Here is a 17814-nt window from a genome sequence, read left to right as displayed (position 1 = left end):
CAGCAGAGGTAGGGGAGGACAGAGGGACAATGAGGGGACACCATGAGTTGTTTCAGTGCATTGAAATGTGCATTGGAGTTAAGGGGGCTATGGAAAACCTGGCACAGGTGGGACGGGCTCACCAGGACTTTATGGACAACGGGAAATCACCCCAGCAAAGTCAGGGAGCAGGAGGGCAATAAAGTGAGCACAGCGGCGGCTGCAGGAGCTCCTGGTCCAGCCACATGCTGGGCACAGAAGCACGAAAGCAGCCCTGTGCATGGGGAGATGGGTGAGCAGGGAAGGAGAGAGGTAGAGCAGAGCCCTGCCTGCAGACCCAGGACCTGCCCCAGCACCAGTGCCAGCAACGAAGAGACACACATTGCCCCAAGCCACAGCAGCTTTCCCACCTTGCTGCCCATGGAGCAGGATCAGCGCGGGTGAGACCGGTGCTGTGTTCCAGGACCCTGCAACCCCACTGGGGTCCAGTGGGATCTTCCCTGCCAGGAAGCTCCTGCACCACAGCCAACATGCTCCCAATACTGCTCAGCTTCACAACACTTGGGGGCTGCAGCTTGAGGACCACACTGACCCCTGCACTGCCCTTCCTGCCCATGCACCACATTCACTGGGGATAATGGATGCTCAGAGAACATTTTCCTTTATGGACACTGGAGCCCAAATCCTCCCTGCTCCAATTCCTGTGTAAGCTTTGAAACCCCTCAGCAGGATTTCTAAAATGGAAGGAAAAGGTTGTGGATGCTTTAAAAAGGAAGTAGTGAGTATTTGTAAACTACAGCCAAACGTATAAAACAATAATCCTTTAGTTCTAGCTAGAAAAGTAATTCTATCACCTCACAGTTCGGTTTCAGCTACATTCAGGTCTAGGAATCTCCACATTCATATGTAATGCCTTAAAGCAGCAATAGACATTGAACAACATGAAAGTTTATCAAAAAACAACAATAAAACAGATTTGGTGTGTGTATCCTGCGTGTTCAGTGTATGTACCTGAGCAGGGTCCCTTACACCTCCTGCCACAGCCGGGGGCTTTGGCAGTTGCTTCAGGAGAGGTTTTGTTTGGTCAGAAGCAGTGACTCGCTGCAGTTCACATCTGCCCGCAGCACCTCGGCAGCTGACTCCACGCTCACTGCTCAGCAAGTTGTGACTTTCAGCTCTAGGCTAAACCGGGATATTTAATGCTCTGAAGGAGACTTCCCATGGTCTCAGCCATGCACAGAGCTTCCTGCACTGGGCAATTAAAGCTCTTTTGTCCATGTTTTCTATCACTGCCATCAGTCCCTTTCAAGAAAAGTTACCCTGCCAGGTTCTTTGGTTAAAGACATTGCCTCGGCTTCCCCTGCGGGACCAGGCTGCCTCCCTGCAGGAGGGAAGAGCAGCGACGGGCCCGTCCCTCTCCCGCCTCCAGCTGAGCTGTGCACCTTTACCAGAGAGATGAGGGGTGCTCGGCTGCCTATTCGCAGGCAAAGTAATCCTTGAGCGGGGAGAAGAGGTGCTGGATGACGGGGACACTCCACGATCGCAGCAGCTTCTGGCGAGCACCGCGGCCCATGTTGGAGACGTCTGTGTAGTGGAGGGGGAAGCCAAAGATCCTGTGGAGCAGAGCAGAGGAGGGTGGGTGAGCTTTGGTGACTGCGCCGGTGCCCATCAGATGCAGCCAGGACACAGCATCTCTCTGTCTCATCTGCGTCCATCCCTGCATCCCTCGAGCCCCAGCCTGTGTTTCAGAGTCTTGCTCAGCAGAAGCTCCTCAGCAGTGTCAGTGCTCCCCACCAGCTCTGATTTCCTTTCCCAGAGTTGGCAGCAAGTGAATGTGCACTGCTTCCCACCCAAAGCATCTGACAAAGGTGACGCAGTCTTTCTTGCTCTGCCCAGAGCCAGAGGCACTTGCCCAAGGGCAGCAGAGCAGAGCCCACACCTGCAGCCCTGCTCCCATGGACACAGACAAACCACCCCTCGTGTATCCGTGCAAGCACATCTGCCTGGCCCCAGAAGCACTGCTGTCCATGAGCCCACCACCACCAGTGCACCCAGTGGCTGATGCCCCTGGGAACACACCCCCGCAGAGCTTCCAGCTGGAGGGAGATGCTGCAAGGGGTTGAGACCCCCCCATGCTGGCTCCATTTTAAAACTGGATTAGGAAAAATAAAGGGAAAAACAAACCCAAGAGCCACCAGTGATCTCCAGCCAGGAATCAGCACCGAGTATAGGGAGCAAAAAGCAAACGCTAAAGACAATGGAAAATTCCTCCTCCCAGCTCCATGGCCATGTCATCACGCAGCCTCTCTGCCATGGCTGAGGTCAGTACAACGCTGTCCCAGGAGCCACACCGAGCCATAAACTCACATCTCTGCCCACTCTGCTCAGCAAGGCACCTCCACAAGCATCGCTCCGGGACAGATCATGGAGACAGCTCATCCCTGGGCTTCCATCAGAGGAAGGTTCTCCAAGTGCCATTTCACATGACAAAGCCTCGGTAATTGCTATTTCACTTTCAAATTCCTGCATTCTTCTCCTCAGCTTTAATTAGTTTTAAGTCCAAGAAATACTGGCAATGTAAATACAAACAATCCAGAGTATTTAAACCTGATCTCTTTATTGGCTGAGGCATTCCCTGGTGAAATCTCCAGGGTTTGTTGCTAGGAGTAGCTGGTGCACAGGACTGGTAGCAATAGGATTTTACTCTACTCCAAGTCCTCCTGCTGTGTTTTACCATGAATTCAGGGTGCTCCCGAGGTGTGCACAAAGCTTGGAGGAGCTTCCCTAAGGCACCACACTGAACTGAGCAGTTTTGGCCAAGGAGGCTGCTGGAGTTCATCCCCTGCCCCTGCAAACCCCACACAGCACTCACTGGGCATGGGGCTGCCCTACAGCACCCCACATTAGCCCGCATCTTAAACAAAGGCTGGTGGATGAGTACATCATGTATAACCCCAGGCTAAACACAGCACACAGCATCCTGCACTGACCCCATCACTCTTCCCTCCACAGGCTCCAGGTCCAGGGCAGAGGATGCTGCTGCTTTTCCCAGTCTCATCCCTGCTCATTAACAAGCACATTATCATGTGCTCGTCACCGCAGGGAACTGCACCATACGGGAACTGCTGCTCTTCAGCTCCCAGGAGCTGGGCTTGGGGCCAAGGAGGGAAGAACTACACAAGCACCACGAAACAGAGCAAAGCTGCAGTGAGAGATGCAAACGGGCAGTGAAGGGTTCATTACCTGTTCATTCCTGGAAGGTTACCCCAGAAATAGCGCGCCCGGTGAGCAGCTGATATCTTGATAGCATCGATCATAACCGGGTTACACTGCAGGCCACGAGAGATGCAAAAATCAAGGTTAGAGGAGGTGTGGGCTCAGCCCTCTCCTGCATGGAGCCCTTCTCCACTGCACTGCAACAGCAGTGAACAGCAAGTCCTCCTAAGGAGGCAGCCCCCCAAACTCCTGCTCCACACCAGAGCACAGTCTGGTTGGCGCTGTGGGCTCCCACACCATAGCCATGGCCAGCACAGCTAAAAATCCTCTCCAGTCCCTGATCTCCCTCTGCCTAGAAATAACACAGCAGGCACTGCCCTGAACAGACCTTTCTGCAAGGCAAGAACCTGCCCCAGGGAACCAGTGCTGGGGTCAACCTGCTGCAAGCCTGAGGAGACCCAGAGCCGAGGATGAACACCTGATTCCTGGGGTGCGCATCCGGCAGGGGCCACACAAAACCAGAGCCAGAGCCACAGAGCTCAGCACAGCTTGCACAGCACAGGAGGTGTCTCCGGCTCAGATGCCCTTCCTAAAGCCACAATCCCTACCTCCAGAAACCGAGAGATGTCCCTCTTGTCATTGACCCTCATGGCCACCACGTTCTCGAACATCCAGAAGAAGGGACGCTCCTCTCCCGCCTTGGGACGAGCGTAGTTGAGCAGGTGGTAGAACTCAAAGAACAGCCTCCCGGTCCCTTCTGCAAGGGAGAAAGAAGGAGCTGCAGGCTGGGATCTGCTGCAGCATGGGGGGCACGGGTCTGGGGGCCCTGGCTGCCTCCCCACCAGCATGGACACAGCCTGTGCTTTGCAGGTGCCACCCCAAGGGCTGCAGCTCGGAGGGGAGCCACCACCAGATAGGGGCTGCACCTCTTCCCTGCACTTTAAGGTGGCTCCGAACCCCAGGAATGTCCCCAGGGAAACCCAGCCCTGCAGAGGCAAAGCAGCCTTACCATAGAGCCCCTTCCTGGCCGGGTTGACAAGGGAGATGTCATTGCAGGGGCTTCCACCGATCACCAGGTCGAAAGGACCCCACTCCTCGATCTAGAGTGGACAGATCCCGTTAGGAGACACCAGGGAAGTGGCTCCCTCCTCCTGGACAGGGCAGGGGGAAATCCTGTCCCAGGGGTGCTGGGGTGAGCCCCCGCAGCCACGGTGCCTCGTTGCCCAGCTCACATTTCTCTTGGTTATGTTCCTGACATCGTGCACGTAGGTGATGTTGCCCTCGTGCCGCATGGTGCCCACGGCAATGGGGTCTTCACAGATCTCCGAGGCAATGTACTTCTCCACTTGGATGCCCAAGTCCTTCAGCACCAGGTACCCTGCCAAGGGACAGACGTCTGAGGCTGCGCTGCTCTCTTTAGTCTCCCGGTCTCCTTCATCAGCAGCGACGCTCGAAGTGGCCGTTTTTGCGTGTCCTAGGAGGGGGCAGTCACACAGGGCTCGTGGAACAGCAAACCACTTTTTTGACCCATTCCTGCAGCAGGTTCGGGAAACCCGGGAAGCAGAATTCCAGAGCGGAGTCAAACCAGTGCTGCCAACACTCCCACAGCTCTCGCTTCCCAGTGAAACCAGCCCCTTGAGACAGCACCCACCGCAGCAGGAACCTCTGAGCAATTCCCATGCCCTCCCTGCTCCACAGCCCTATCCAGCAGGAATGGGAGCCCCTGCCCTCATGCCCTTCTGGTGGGGATCCCCCTGCCCTTCACCTCCTTCTCCCTACCAAGCCTTCAGAGACAGGTTTGAGGCCATGAAGCTGATCCCCCCAATACGTGGTGCTGCTATTCCAGCGCCTCACCTGTGGCAATGCCAGCAAACAAAGACAGCACTCGAATAGGTCTCCTCTTCGCTGGTGGGACCGTTGGGTAGATTTTGGGTGCAGCCTGCAATGAAGCCAGCAATGAAGCCCCAGTGCTGCAACACAAGCATCAGCCCTGCCTTCAGGAGAGCGTCTGCATGGGCAAGAGCCCAGCACCACCCTTGGCAAAGGTGGAGGAGCGGGGCCAAGGCAGAGGGATGAGGAATTCCAATGCAGCCTCTCCCCCATTCCCAGTGCTCTGGGCTCCCATGGCCGCAGCCCTTACATATTCCTGCCCCTTGTCGCTGGTGAAGAAGTCCTGCAGGCGTGTGTTCCAGTCCTGCCGGCGCTGCAGCACCCCATAGCTCCTCTGGGGCTGGCACATGTAACAGTTCCAGGGCTCCTGCTCTTTCGCCTTGGCTGACGTCCCTCGGCCCACCAGCACCTCCAGGCACTCCACACAGAAGCACCTGCCCAAACCAGAGCAGCTCGTGCCCATCACCTCCAGGATCCCTCAGGGTCAGCCCAGCCTCTCCTGGGGTCTCCCCTGCCGTGCAGTGGAGCTCCCCCCTCAACGTTTTGCAGGAGGTTTGGCCAGGCAGTACCCCAGGTTCTAGGGACGCTGACACAAACCAGTGACCCGGGCGTGGGGAACGCTCCTGCCAACCTCCCAGGGGTTGTTATCCGGGTGAAGCCTGGCTCAGCAGGGATGGGGAGGCTGTGCTGGGACGAGCTGCATTGCAGCCAGCACCAGCCCCTTGCCAGGGCTCACACACAACCCCGCTTCCCTGCAGCTCCCAGGAGCATCGCTGGGAGCTCAGCCCAAGGAACAGCCAGGACCCACCTGCAGCAGCCAGCATTGCTGCAGAGCAGCAGCTCCTTGCCCTCGCAGCACACTGTGCAGTAGGACTGGTAACCGTCCTCATCGTACATGTAGAAGAGCTCCAGGAATCTATCCTAGCGAAAGGAGAACCGGGAGGAGAGAAGTACAAAGGGATCAGGACCTGTGATCAGAGTGTGAACAGATTGCTCCATCTCTGATGCACACTGAGAGCTTGAGGATGCCCATCCTTGGTGCTTCGAGTGGAGACACGGCAAGGGACAGCCCCATGGTGGATACAGCCCAGCCAGGACCTGGCAGCCACCCCCCTCCTGCCCTGTGCAGCAGGGCTGGATCCTGCACCCATCCTGCCAGCACTTACCCTGCAGGTCTGGCAGAGCCCCCCTTCAAACAGCGGGTGGAAGGTGGCCGGGTTCCTCCTCCCGCAGGACAAACAGCTCTCTGCAGGACAGACGGAGCTCTGCTGAGCCCAGGGAAGGGCAGGGAGCCTGTGCTGGGGAGCAGACCCCACTGCCCTGTGCCGCAGACATGCGCTGGTCTGGAGGTGCCCGAGGCTCCCTCAGGAACAGGCCCCCCAGGGGGATCTGCACCGGGCACCCCAGCACCTTCCCCCTTCCCACTTGGAGCCATAAAGAGGGACCCAGGATCTTTGCCCATCACCTGCATCACCCCACACCTTTCCCAAGAGAGGACTGTCTGTTACCTTCGAGGCTCCCGCTGTTGTTCGTAACTTCCGACACCATTTGCTCTTTAGGAAATACGAAATACAAGGATTTATCAGTCCTTCAGTAACAAACAAAACCCTCTACATACAGATGCCTTATTTCTTCATTAAAACTGCTGTTGCCCCGTTGGGCATTACACAGCAAAGGCGTATCAGGCATTTTGGTGCAAACCCCATGTCCTTCACTGCTGGACGCACCACAACTAGAGCTCAAAGATCATTTCCAAGCTAAGCAATCAGTGGAGCCCAGCCTGTGTCTCGCAGCTGGGTTTGCTGGTGTCTTGTAAGGCCCATAAAAGCTTTCGCCTTCGGAAACCAAGCTCACATCCCCCGGGAAGAGCCGAGCCCTTTCCCAGAGAGGTTCCCCAGTGCCACAGGATGCACGGTGCTCCCCAGCTCCCTGCTGCGCACCTCGGGTTTGCTCCTCCTCCACACGCTGCTCCTTGCCACTGTTGCAGAGATTGGTCTTCAGCCTCTTGGTGGGGGGACACTGCTCCAGGGACAGCACCTCCTCCGTCCCGTTCCTCAGGACCCCATTCTCTGCAAGGGAAAGGTGGCTCCTTGGGCACAAGCCTCCAGCCCTGGGAGCATCCCAGGGCACCGAGGGACACCACCGCAGCTCCCCAGCATGGCTCAAGGCGCATCCAGGTCTTTGACTTCCAGGAGCGATGGCTTTGAGGTGCTTTACTCTGGCTTCTGGCAATGCTGCCAGGAGGGACCCCACTGAGAAGCCCCAGGGCCACCTCGGGACCAATCCAGCAGGCTCAGCATTGCCAACGCCATCCCCATGCCTGGCTCATGGCACCACCTCACCTGAGGCTTTGGGCGGCCGCAGTCCCTTGAAGCCCAGGGGTTTGAAGCCAGTGAGTGCCCAATCAATCATGGGCTTCAGCTGCTCCTCCAGGGACTCCCCAGGGGCTGTGGAAAACGTCTTTCCCGACCGGCTCCGGGCAACCTATCAAGAGGAAGGACCCTGTGGGATACCGTGGGACACCACGGGATACCATGGGACACTGTGGGACAGCAGAGGACACCATGGGACACTGTGGGACTGCAGAGGACACCATGGGACAGGGGCTGGTCCCCAGGCAGGGAGCAGCCCAGCTGTAGCTACATGGCCCCCATGCCTGCCAGGGTCATGCCCCGAGTCCTATCCCCACCATACACACATGCACAGGGCTCAGCACAGCGGCAACTGTCGGATTCCGGTGCTGGGAATTCCAGCCGCCCTCCTGTGCATCCCCTCCCTGCCATGAGCCGGCTGCCTCCAACAGCCCCATCTGATGGGAGCAGGGACAGCCCAGCCCCAGCTGCTTCACTTGGCTCCTTCCTGCACCCAGCCCCAGCTCTGCTCCAGTTACCTCCAGTGCATGGTATACGGCTCGGCGGTAGGAGACCAGCTTGTTGAACGTGGACAGGTTGAAATGCTGCCTAAAGGCCACAAGTCCCATCAGCTTGTCTGCAGAGACCTGTGGGACAGCAACAAAAGCCCACACCGGGCACGGACACGTCCCTGTAGCAGCCTGCACCCCGTGCCACACACGCAGCCCTGCCGTAACGCGTGCCCAGCGCAGGCGAGGGCTTTGTCTGGGCTCTGTGGCCATGGGAGCAAGCTCAGCATCAGCTGCAGAAGGTGATGAGCAGTGGCAGCACTGCACACATGGAACAGGCTGCGTGCAGCCACTGCTGGCACCGCACTTCTGCCAGCGCAGCCCTGTGGCACAGCACTTCCCTCCCTGCTGCACCCCGGGGACATTCCCATCACTGGGTCCTGTCACCAGCCTATGGTGGCCAGGCTGTTGTCATTGGAGCCACCGGGGTCTCTGCCAGGGGAGGCTGCAGCCGGGCACACACAGACCCCAGAGGCAGCCTCAGGAACAGGGCAGGCAGCAGAGCTGTGCAGGGATGAGGGCTCCAGCCCGGGTGAAGCCAGGCACAGGCAGAAGCTCACCTCAGAGAACTTCCCATCCCCAAACCACTGCACCCAGCGCATGCCCGAGGCTGCTGGGCGCTTGGCTGTGGCTCTGTAGGAGACGACGATCGCCGGCCACCAGGAGAAACCCTTGATCTTTCCCCAGACGAGCTCCCCGATTCCAAAATCCTTCCCGTCCTAAAGGCAAAAGAGGACAACACGGATCAGCCACAGAATGAGCTCCCTGGTTTATCCAAGCAGCTGTGGCACAGAGCCCCGGAACATGGGGGAATGGCCACAGAGCACCCCACACTGCTGCTCCACCACGTATGCCCATCACTGGTCACCTGTGAACCTCTGCACAGGGATGCACAGGAGCTGCATCCCCTGCCTCAGGAGAACAGCAGAGCACACCCCGATGGCACCAGAGCCAGCCCTGTGCCATGCAGGAAGGCCTGAACATTGCGTGCTGCATCCTACACAGCCCCCCCAGCGTTAGCACCAGCACCCCACTTCCACCCCGATCCCACCAGCTCCCGCCTGCCCTCCCAGGATCTGCAAACACCTTTCCCTGCCGCACACAAACCAGCAGGAAGGAAGCTCCGACTGTCACAGGGCTTGCAGCAGCAGCCGGGTGATGGGAATGGGCAAGGCAGGCAGGCAGCAGCTCCAAGGAGCACGGATTCTCCCAATCCCATTGCCCATCACAGCCACATTTGTCTGGAAGAACCCAGCTCACTGCATGCTGCTGCCCAGGCCAAAGGATGCAGGAAGCAAGCAGGGATGCGCGTGTCCTGCTGCTGCAGGGAGGGCTTTGGACTGAGGCTGCTCCCTGGGCTTCCTGAGGTTGCTCCTTGGCACAGGGCAGCCCCTCTGTGGGGTTCACAGCTCAGCCGATCCGGCTGCACCCCACGGACAGGGCACCCACAGGGAAGAACAGGAAATGGGGCAGAGCAAAACAGACAACAAAAAGGAGAGCTGGGAATTTTGGCATGACCGTGCCAAGGGCCTCCATCAGGCAGCCTGACAGGGACCATGCCAGGACCATGCTCCCCATGCAGGAGCAGTCACCTTGACCTGCAGAGCCCTCCTTCCCAGCTTTATTCCACAATTAGGCACCTAATTACGCAGCAAGATGCAATTGCCCAATTCCTGCAAGTCTGGGGCCCTGCCCCACTGCCTGCAGGCACTGAATCACCCTCTGCAGCTCCAGCAGCTCCGCTCCAACCCAGCATCACCCCAGAAATGTTTCCTGCACATGCAACTGCATGTCTCGGCAGGGCACGGCACGCTGCCAGCCCGGCGTGTGCCACGCACGTGCCTCCGGGGCCCTTGGAGGCTTTGCCAGCCCCACAAGCAGCACAGGCAGGGCCCATCCCTGCACAGCACCCTCCTGCAGCCCCAGAGCAGTGCCCGATGGATAGGAACAGCCCAGCGTCATCACAGCCTGGGCACACAGGGAAGGGCAGGTAGGGGAAGGGATGCAGGAGAAGCTGCAGCATCCCAGGTGCGGGAGCAGAGTCGGACCCATCCGTACCTGGTACTCCAGCGCCATCCCCATGTCCCTGCTCTCGGTCTCCTCAGTCCCCAGCTCAGTGGAGCTGTTCTGCCCCTCCTGGGAGCTGCTGCCAGAGAGTGTGCTGCTGCTCCGGGATGAGTCCCGGGAATCCTCCTCCGTCAGGTCAATGGTGGGGATAGGGATAGGTGTGGACTGGCGTCGCTTGGAGCTCTGCATGGTGGAGAAGTGGAGTGTGAGCACAGAGAGGGGAACGGGAGCAGAAACCTGCCCCACTTCACCCCCAGCCACATATCCAGGGATCAGAGAGGGGGAACTTGGGAAGGGGGACACCAGGAATGGAGGGAAAGGCCGAGCACCTGAAGGAGAAGTGCTCTGCTTCTGCTCTCAAGACACATAGAAAACGGTGCAACGCTTGCTCCCTTCCCTTTTCCCCTCCCCAGTTCACCCCAAAGCACCCAGTTCACAGTAGTGGCAAGCAGCAGCCCACACACCCCCCACTGCACAGGGGAAGCTGAGGCACAGAGCGTGCCGGGAGCCTTGGGCAGGGCACGGCAGCAGTGCAGGTCTCCCGATCGCAGGGGAGCCCCAGGGCAGCCCCAGCCCCACGCACCCTCACCCGCAGGGGGGTCGGCAGGTCCCGGGGGGGCTCCACGCTGTTGGTTTCCTTGATCTTCATCTCTTGGCGGGTCTGCCCTGCCTGGAAGATGAGGCGCACGGGGGGCTTCTGCCGGAGGCTGCTCTCCCAGCCCGCGCTGCCCCGGGGCCGCACCTGCAACCAGAGCAGAGGACGTGGCGTGGATGTGGCACAGACGCCACCTTCCCCATGCAGGAACAGGGCAGCACCAGGGCCCTGGGGATGGATGGGGAATGCAAGAGGAGCACAGGCAGCTGCGGGAAGCATCTTGGGCTGAGCCCCTTGCTGAGACCCTGCACTTCAGAGCATCTCTGCTGACTGTAAGGTGCTCAGGAGCACACACTGCTGCAGCCCCCAGCACTGGGAGAGCTTCCCACCAGCAGCTGGTCACATCACCTTTGTTTTCAGCCATCACGTGCATCCCTGACTGTACCCTCCTCAACTGTAGCCTTCTCTACCTCCCTCCTGCCCCAGCCCTGCAGAGGCACCAGAGCAGCCCTTCCCCTGCGGTTCAGCAGCTGCAGTTTATGAACAGCGCAACCCAAGGGGGTTTCCTGCATGCAGCACAAGAGAGCTTCAGCACAAGGTGAGACTTCACAAGTGAAAATCCCCTGGGGTTTTTCAACCTACTCAACACAAAACTGGGACCCAGCCCCAAAGCAGCCAAAAGCAGGATGCCCTGAGGAGGGGGTGAGATGCTTCGGTCCATCAACTGAAGACAATATCAGCATAACAGTGATTATATTGCTGCAACACGTCGTGGGCATCGCTGCATCACCCCCACCACACTGCTGCTACTGACATAAAGCACAGCAGGAACTGAACAATGCAAACAAATATTCTGCTTGTAAATGAATATTGCATCTGCCATTCGGCTGCTCCCATAGCCCGGGGCGGAATGGGTGAGGGTCCCCACATAGAGCCCTGGCTCCGAGGTCCTGCTGAACACTTGCCTCCTGCACCTCCGCGAGAGCCAGGGGCCAGGACAGGCCCTCCTCCTCCTTGGCCGGGTCTCCCTTGTTCACCCTCTCGTTGTTCTCCAGTGATGGCAGCCCCAGGCCCCCAGCATCTGCACAGGGATAAGAGCAGCCTCAGGCTCCATGAGCCTCCCCAGCCATGCCCTGCACACCCCAAACCACCCAAACCCTCGCTGCTCCGGGCAGCACACTGGGGCTTGAAGAGACCAAAGCCTCCTCCTGGAGAAATGAGGCTGAGAGCAGACTACAAGCAGCATCCCCGAGGCTGCCCATTGTGGTGCTACCAACAGCAGCAGTCCCAGATCCCCCACCTGCACCCAGGCTGGGAGGGAGGGACCTTCTTATGCACCTTTTTGTTCCTGAGCCATAAACAAACTATACACCTGCTATTCAGGGCTTGTCAGTTCATTTAAAGCAGGACCTTATGAATACAAGAGGTGGGATTTGAGGACCACAACCTGAGCATCCCCGGGCACTCCTCGAGAGGATGAGGGCTCCCTTACTCCAAGAGGTTAAACCATTAAGGGGCAGAGCCAGCATCCCAGCATAGCACCCCTTTCCACAACCACTGCTGTTGCTGTGGCCTGGACTCATGGATGTGCTGTCGGGAAGAAAAGACCCAGCGAAGTTGTGGAGGGACCCTGGACACTGTGCTGCAACCCCTGGGACAGTGGCTGGGACATCCCTGGTTTCATGTATCCCTGTGCACCCTGGGCACATCGAGACTCACCTGGAGTGCTGGGCTTCCCATTTGTCTCCCGTATGATGGTGGGGGTGTCACTGGCGGGACTGGTACAGGCCCCGTTGAGGAGGATCAGCTCTGCCCTGCAGTCTGCCTCCTCCTGGCCGTGGCTGCTGTCCTTCTTCATGGTCGCCTGTGGAAGCCAGAGCAGAAAGGAAATGGAGAATGCAGAAAGCCCCAGGGCAGGCAAAGCCCCTGCTGTAAGCTCTTCAGTCCAGCCCTTTGTGGAGGGGTCTGACTGGAGCCGCATCTGCAGCGGCCCTGGGAGCTAAGCGGTGGCTCTGAGGACCCACCAGCTCCAGCAAACAGAAGCCGCATCCACCATCCCCGTGCCCTGCACCCAGCAGCAGGCGGCTCTCACAGCAGCAGGACACAGCAGAGCTCGCCATGGGGGGCAAAGTCCTGGCGCCTGCAGCGACCTGAACTCCCCCAAAGGGAGAAAACTCCTCCTGCCCCTTCCCTGGCCTCACCCGGGTCAGGGCAGGACAAGGGTCTGCACCCACAGCACCGGCAGCACCCCCTTGTGCCAGTGTCCCCTGCACCGGGAGCTGCTGCAGCACAGACAGAGCCCGGCCACGTGTCCCCGGCACCTCACCGGCACCCAGAGGCCTCTGCCCTCCCTGGATCCTGTTTTCGGAAGTGGAAGCTCCCAGGCTCTCCCAGAGGCACCCGGGACCGCGCTAACGAAGCTGCCTCATTGCTGGGCTATGGGTCTGTGCTGCAACTTGCCCCTCTGCCAGCACCGTCACTGCAGGCGCACGTAGCTCAGCGAGCAAGGAGCAAGCCAGGCTCAACCCGTCCAAAGCCCTGTTTGGAACCAAGCACAACCAATCCCCCCCAGCCCCAGAGAGACCCCGGGCTCCAGCCCCAGCCCCCTCCCACTGCTCTCGCTCAGCATCGCCTCAAACTGCTTCTCTAACAATTGAGATTTCTGCTCCGAGATCGTCTGTCAGCACCTCTGGCAAACAAAGACCAGCCGGGGTCTGAAGTTCCAGATGCCAAAGGCAGCGTTAAAACCCTGGTAACATCCAGACCTGAAGGAAGGCAGGTGACCAGCACCCACCTCCATAGCCAGAGCCCCTGGTGCACATCCTGCCTGTACCCCAGACACATCTGCCCAACAAAGGGACAAGAGGAACCGCACCAGCAGGAGTGTAAAAGCGCTGGAGCCCCACAGCTCTGTGCAGAAGTCCCATGGCTGCAGCACATCTGCTCCAGACCCAGTGAACAATTCCTGGGAGCTGCCCAGACTCGCTGGGCTGCTCCGGCCCCGGCAGCCGGTCCTGGCCCCGATGCGGTGCAGCACAGGCAGGTCAGCCCCTCCAGGCTCTGCTCCCTTCTGCAGGCTGCAGTGCAGCAGCAACTCTCACCAACGGCAATGCTGCCATGAAAAATCTCACCAAAATACAGAGAATCTCCATTGGGAACCCACACAGTGAGGTGTGAGAGGATGTGCTGCTCCCTTAGCATGAGCAGGACCCAGAGGAGAGGCTGAGGATGGAAGATGGGGCAGCGTGAAGCTGTCAAGATCCATGGAGGACAGCAGCAGGCAAGGCCACCTCCCAGCCCTGCAAACATCTGCATCCTCAAACCCCACCAGGGCCTTCATGTGACCTTTGCATCTGGTCCTTTGAGTGGCAGCCCCAGACAGAGCCAGAGTCCAGGACATTCAAACCTGCACCTCAAAATGGCTTTTTCCTTTCTCAGCCTGGCGCTGCCCGGTGTGCCCTGGCTCGCAATGCAGTGATATATCCCCACCCGCCCTGCACTGCTGACACTGGTGACACAGCAGCCAGGTATCCCCCCCCCCCAAGGCAATCAGCCAGGACCGAGCACCCGCTGCACCCAGCTCAGCTTTGTCGAATGCTCAGGGAGCTCTGACTTTATTCCAATTACAAAGCAAGCAGTGCACACCCAGGAACATCACACCACGCACTTCTCCAGCTGCACCACTCCAGATCACTTGAGGACATCCCATCACCATCCTCCGATACCAGGCAGGAAAGGGAACATCACATCACACCAGGCCCAAACTGCGAAGCTAAAGTCTCGCTCTCACAAACACCTATGCCGGGACAGCAGGACTGCAATTCCCATCTTGATGCTGCTTTAGCACCAAGCAAGGAAGCTGCATGCCCAAGACCATCCTGTCCTTCCCACTGATCCCCCTGGAGCCGCCATCCCTACAAGGCTCACCACGCTCGGGAAGGAGGCTCAGCTCTTTGTCCTCGCCTCCCCTCGCACACCAACATGTGCACAGGGCATTACTAAAATAATAAGAACCAGAGCACTCCCCGCACATGTTGTGTCTCACAGGAGGAGGAGAAAACCAGCACCGCAGTCTGCACTGCTCAATGCACTGCAAACACACAGGCGAGTGCTGCAGCCGCACGCTTCCTATGGGAACCGACCAAGACTCGAACCGCACAGGATTCCAGCTCAGATGCTCTGAGCATCCCAAGAGACCAGTGTTAGCGGCCGCCTGGCTCTGCCTGGTGCCTGGGATGTGCCCTGCAGCAATACCCCACCGAGACAATGAACCCGCTGACTCCGGATCCCGCCCTAGTTTTGCAATACCAGTTTCTTTAAGGTTTGCCAAACTGGTTAAGGACCATGCCACAGCATTAACTGCTTCAAGAGACAGCCTGGGGAGCAGCTGGTGCCCCAGTGCAGGCAGAGCAGGCAGAGGAGCTGCTCTCACCTACTAGGCATCACATCCTGTCCCACAGACCATGCCTCAGGACCCCACTGCCCTGAACCCTGCTGCCCATGACCCATGGCTGCTCCTCAGCCCAGGACTGGGGCCACTTTCAGTTTTCCTTCTTGAGAAAACAGCCTGGCCCTTATCAGGTGCTGTTCCGGGTAGGTGGGGAGCTCGCAGGGAGACAGCCGGACTTTGCCTCCAGACAGGGGCATGCATATCAAAAGGCTGGAAGTTTTACGGGATGGCTGGGATGGCAGCCATCACCCAGGCCCTGTTTGAATAACAAAAAGGAATAAAGGACCCCAATGGCCAGGGCTCGTTCCCTCCGGGCTGGCTCAGGGCTGCCCCCCACACAAACGCCCTTTAACTCTCCCCAAACTGAACATTTCCCTCTAATCCTGGGAAGAAAAGAGCTGCTGGGCTGGCAGTTCAGCAAGAAAGGGAGCCCATTTTGGCTCATTAAGAAGGGCAGGCTCTCCCCTCCCCTGCCCGTTTCCTGTGCCTGGCCCCTCTCCGGCTTCTCCCGCGCTCCGGCACTTCCCTCCATTTCCCCCCGTTTCCTCTCCTGCCCCCCTGCCCCAGCCCTGCGCGGCCACCCCCGGGCTCAGCCGCCGCCGCCGCTGCCTCTCAGCCGAGCTCGGATGAAAGAAAAGAAACAAAAAACAAACCGGCCCCTCCTCTCCCCGTGAAGACCAGGCCTGAGGAGTCTCCTGGGCAGCCACCATCACAGCCAGCCGCTGCTCCAGCCGCTCTACGCTCTTTACCATGCTCATCTCGGCCACGTCGCGCTGCCAGGGGCCACGCCGGCTCCCCCGACCCCTGCCCCGGGACGTGCCCGGTGTGGAGCGGCCGGGCCGGGGGTGCTGCGGGCACGGCTGGGGGCAGTGGGGGCTCCGCGCCAGCCAGGAGGGTCTCAGCCGTGGCAGGTCCTGTCCAGAGCGGTTACTGCTGCATCCTTCCCCTGCACAAGAGGACACAAAGTGATGACAATGACACCTCGCTGTCCCCATGCCCCCTGCCTGGCCCTGGAGAATCATAGAATCAACCGGATTGGAAAAGACCTTTAAGATCATCACAACCAGCCGTTCCCCAGCATTGCCAAGGCCACCACTAACCCATGTCACTGAAGGCCTCATCTACACGGTGTGTGAACAGTTCCAGAGATGGTGACTCCAGCACTGCCCTGGGCAGCCTGTTCCAATGCCTGAGCACTCTCTGGGGAAGGAATTGTTCCTAATCTCCAGTCTGAACCTCCCCTGGTGCAGCTTGAGGCCATTTCCTCTTGTCCCATACTTGGGAGACTCCTGGCTCCATCCTCCTTTTAGGTAGTTGCAGAGAGCGATAAAGTACCTCTGCAGAGTGGGGTTTCAAGCTTCCCCCATCTTCCCCAAGGTGCCCCCTTGGCTCATTCCCCCTCATTTCACTAAAAATTAGGGAACTGGAAGCAGTTCAGAGGCAGTTAACACAAGTCCTGCTGCAGGGGCAGCACATTTCAGCTCCTTCTGTGTCCCCTTTTCCCAGGGATCAGCGCAGCCCCAGGACCTGCTCCCACCCGCTGCTCCTCTCCCGGCTCCAGGGACTTGTGCCCCAGGCTGGAGCTCAGATCTCTTCCTTTATGTCCCTCCCTTGCCTCTCCCTCCACCCGGCTGAGGAGTATAATGCGGGTAGAGCTTCCCCGGGCCGGTACCTGCCGCTGGGCCGGTGCCACAGCAACTGAGCCCGGGCCCCGGCCGCCCCCTCTGCTCCGCCCCGGGGAGGCGCCGCTTCAAGCCCGAGGCGCCGGCGGGAGCCGCTTTCCTGCGAACAGAGAAGCAAGAAGATGCGCTGACAGATCCTTGACCCAAGAACCGAAAACAAAAGGTGTTCAGCTCCGGCAGCGCTGCCGCCGCATCCCGGTCCCCGGAAGCCCAAACCGAGCCCCGGCCCCGGGAACACCCCCCGAGCCCTCCCAGCCCCGCAGCCACGGCTTGCCGCTTCACTGAAGGGACTCGAGGCTCCACCGTGCTCCTCCTGCGGCTCCGGGCTCTGCCCCCGCCCCGCTCCCCGTGCCCGTCCCGGTACCGCACCGCCGGGGCGCGGGGAGTGCCCCCAGCCCGGCCCGACCCCGCCGTGACAGCCGCGGGACGCGCCCCAGGGATAAGCGGCAGCGGCGCCTCCGCGGGAAACTCCCCAAAGTTGCGACAAGAGCCGGAGGAGCGGGAGGGACCGGGCGGGAGCCGGGACCGGGGCTGCGGCTGTACCGACCCCAAAACCCGCCCCAGGACCGAGCGCCGGCAACAAGTGGCGGCGGTGCCGCTCCGCTTGGTGCCCCCGGACCGGAGGGGCGAGACCCCGGGAACACGGAGCGGGGCCGCGCGATCGGTCGGGCCCAGGGCGCTCCCGCCCCCGCGCTTCGGTGCCCCGGTGCCGCGACCCCGCCCGCCCCATTGTCCCCCACCGCCACCACCGCGTACAACAAAGCCGCCCACGAGGATGCGCCGTGGCTCCGGCCCGGGTTCCCCCGGTAACCCCGGTTCCCCCCGGTCCCCGCGCTCACCTGCGCCGCGGCGGGACGCGCCGTCCAGCGGGGCCGCGCCGCCGCTCACCGCCTCTCGCGCTCCGGCCGGCCCCCGACAGCCCCGCGCTCCGGTTACATGGCGCTTTAACCCTGCCCGTGCTGGGCAGCCCCTCCTCCTCCTCCTTCTCTCCACGCCCGCCGCGCCGCACGGCGGG

At 59.9% G+C, this 17814-nt stretch overlaps 1 protein-coding gene across 4 annotated transcripts; it reads right to left on the bottom strand.

Moving 5' to 3' along the window:
• Positions 1-1453: 1453 nt before the first annotated feature.
• DNMT3B (DNA methyltransferase 3 beta) lies at positions 1454-15875 on the bottom strand (the record flags this gene model as incomplete). Of its 4 annotated transcripts, none has more annotated exons than XM_080628076.1 (19): positions 1454-1592; positions 3223-3308; positions 3804-4021; positions 4205-4295; positions 4428-4573; positions 5050-5134; positions 5336-5519; positions 5894-6006; positions 6252-6331; positions 6594-6638; positions 7026-7154; positions 7428-7569; positions 7976-8083; positions 8566-8724; positions 10064-10255; positions 10662-10738; positions 11629-11748; positions 12387-12531; positions 15771-15875. In XM_080628076.1, the coding sequence occupies 19 exons, from the start codon at positions 15873-15875 to the stop codon at positions 1454-1456; spliced, it is 2364 nt and encodes a 787-aa protein (XP_080484202.1). The 4 variants fall into 4 exon arrangements, with proteins under 4 accessions (XP_080484202.1, XP_080484201.1, XP_080484200.1 ...); XM_080628075.1 differs by having other exon boundaries at positions 10662-10814; positions 11633-11748; XM_080628074.1 differs by having other exon boundaries at positions 3804-4295.
• Positions 15876-17814: the final 1939 nt, after the last annotated feature.

This window comes from Psittacula echo (assembly GCF_963264785.1).
Source record: "Psittacula echo genome assembly, chromosome: 12".
Classification (NCBI taxonomy): domain Eukaryota; kingdom Metazoa; phylum Chordata; class Aves; order Psittaciformes; family Psittacidae; genus Psittacula; species Psittacula echo.
The sequence above is the reverse complement of the archived record's forward strand: the minus strand, read 5'-3'. Positions and strand labels throughout refer to the sequence as shown.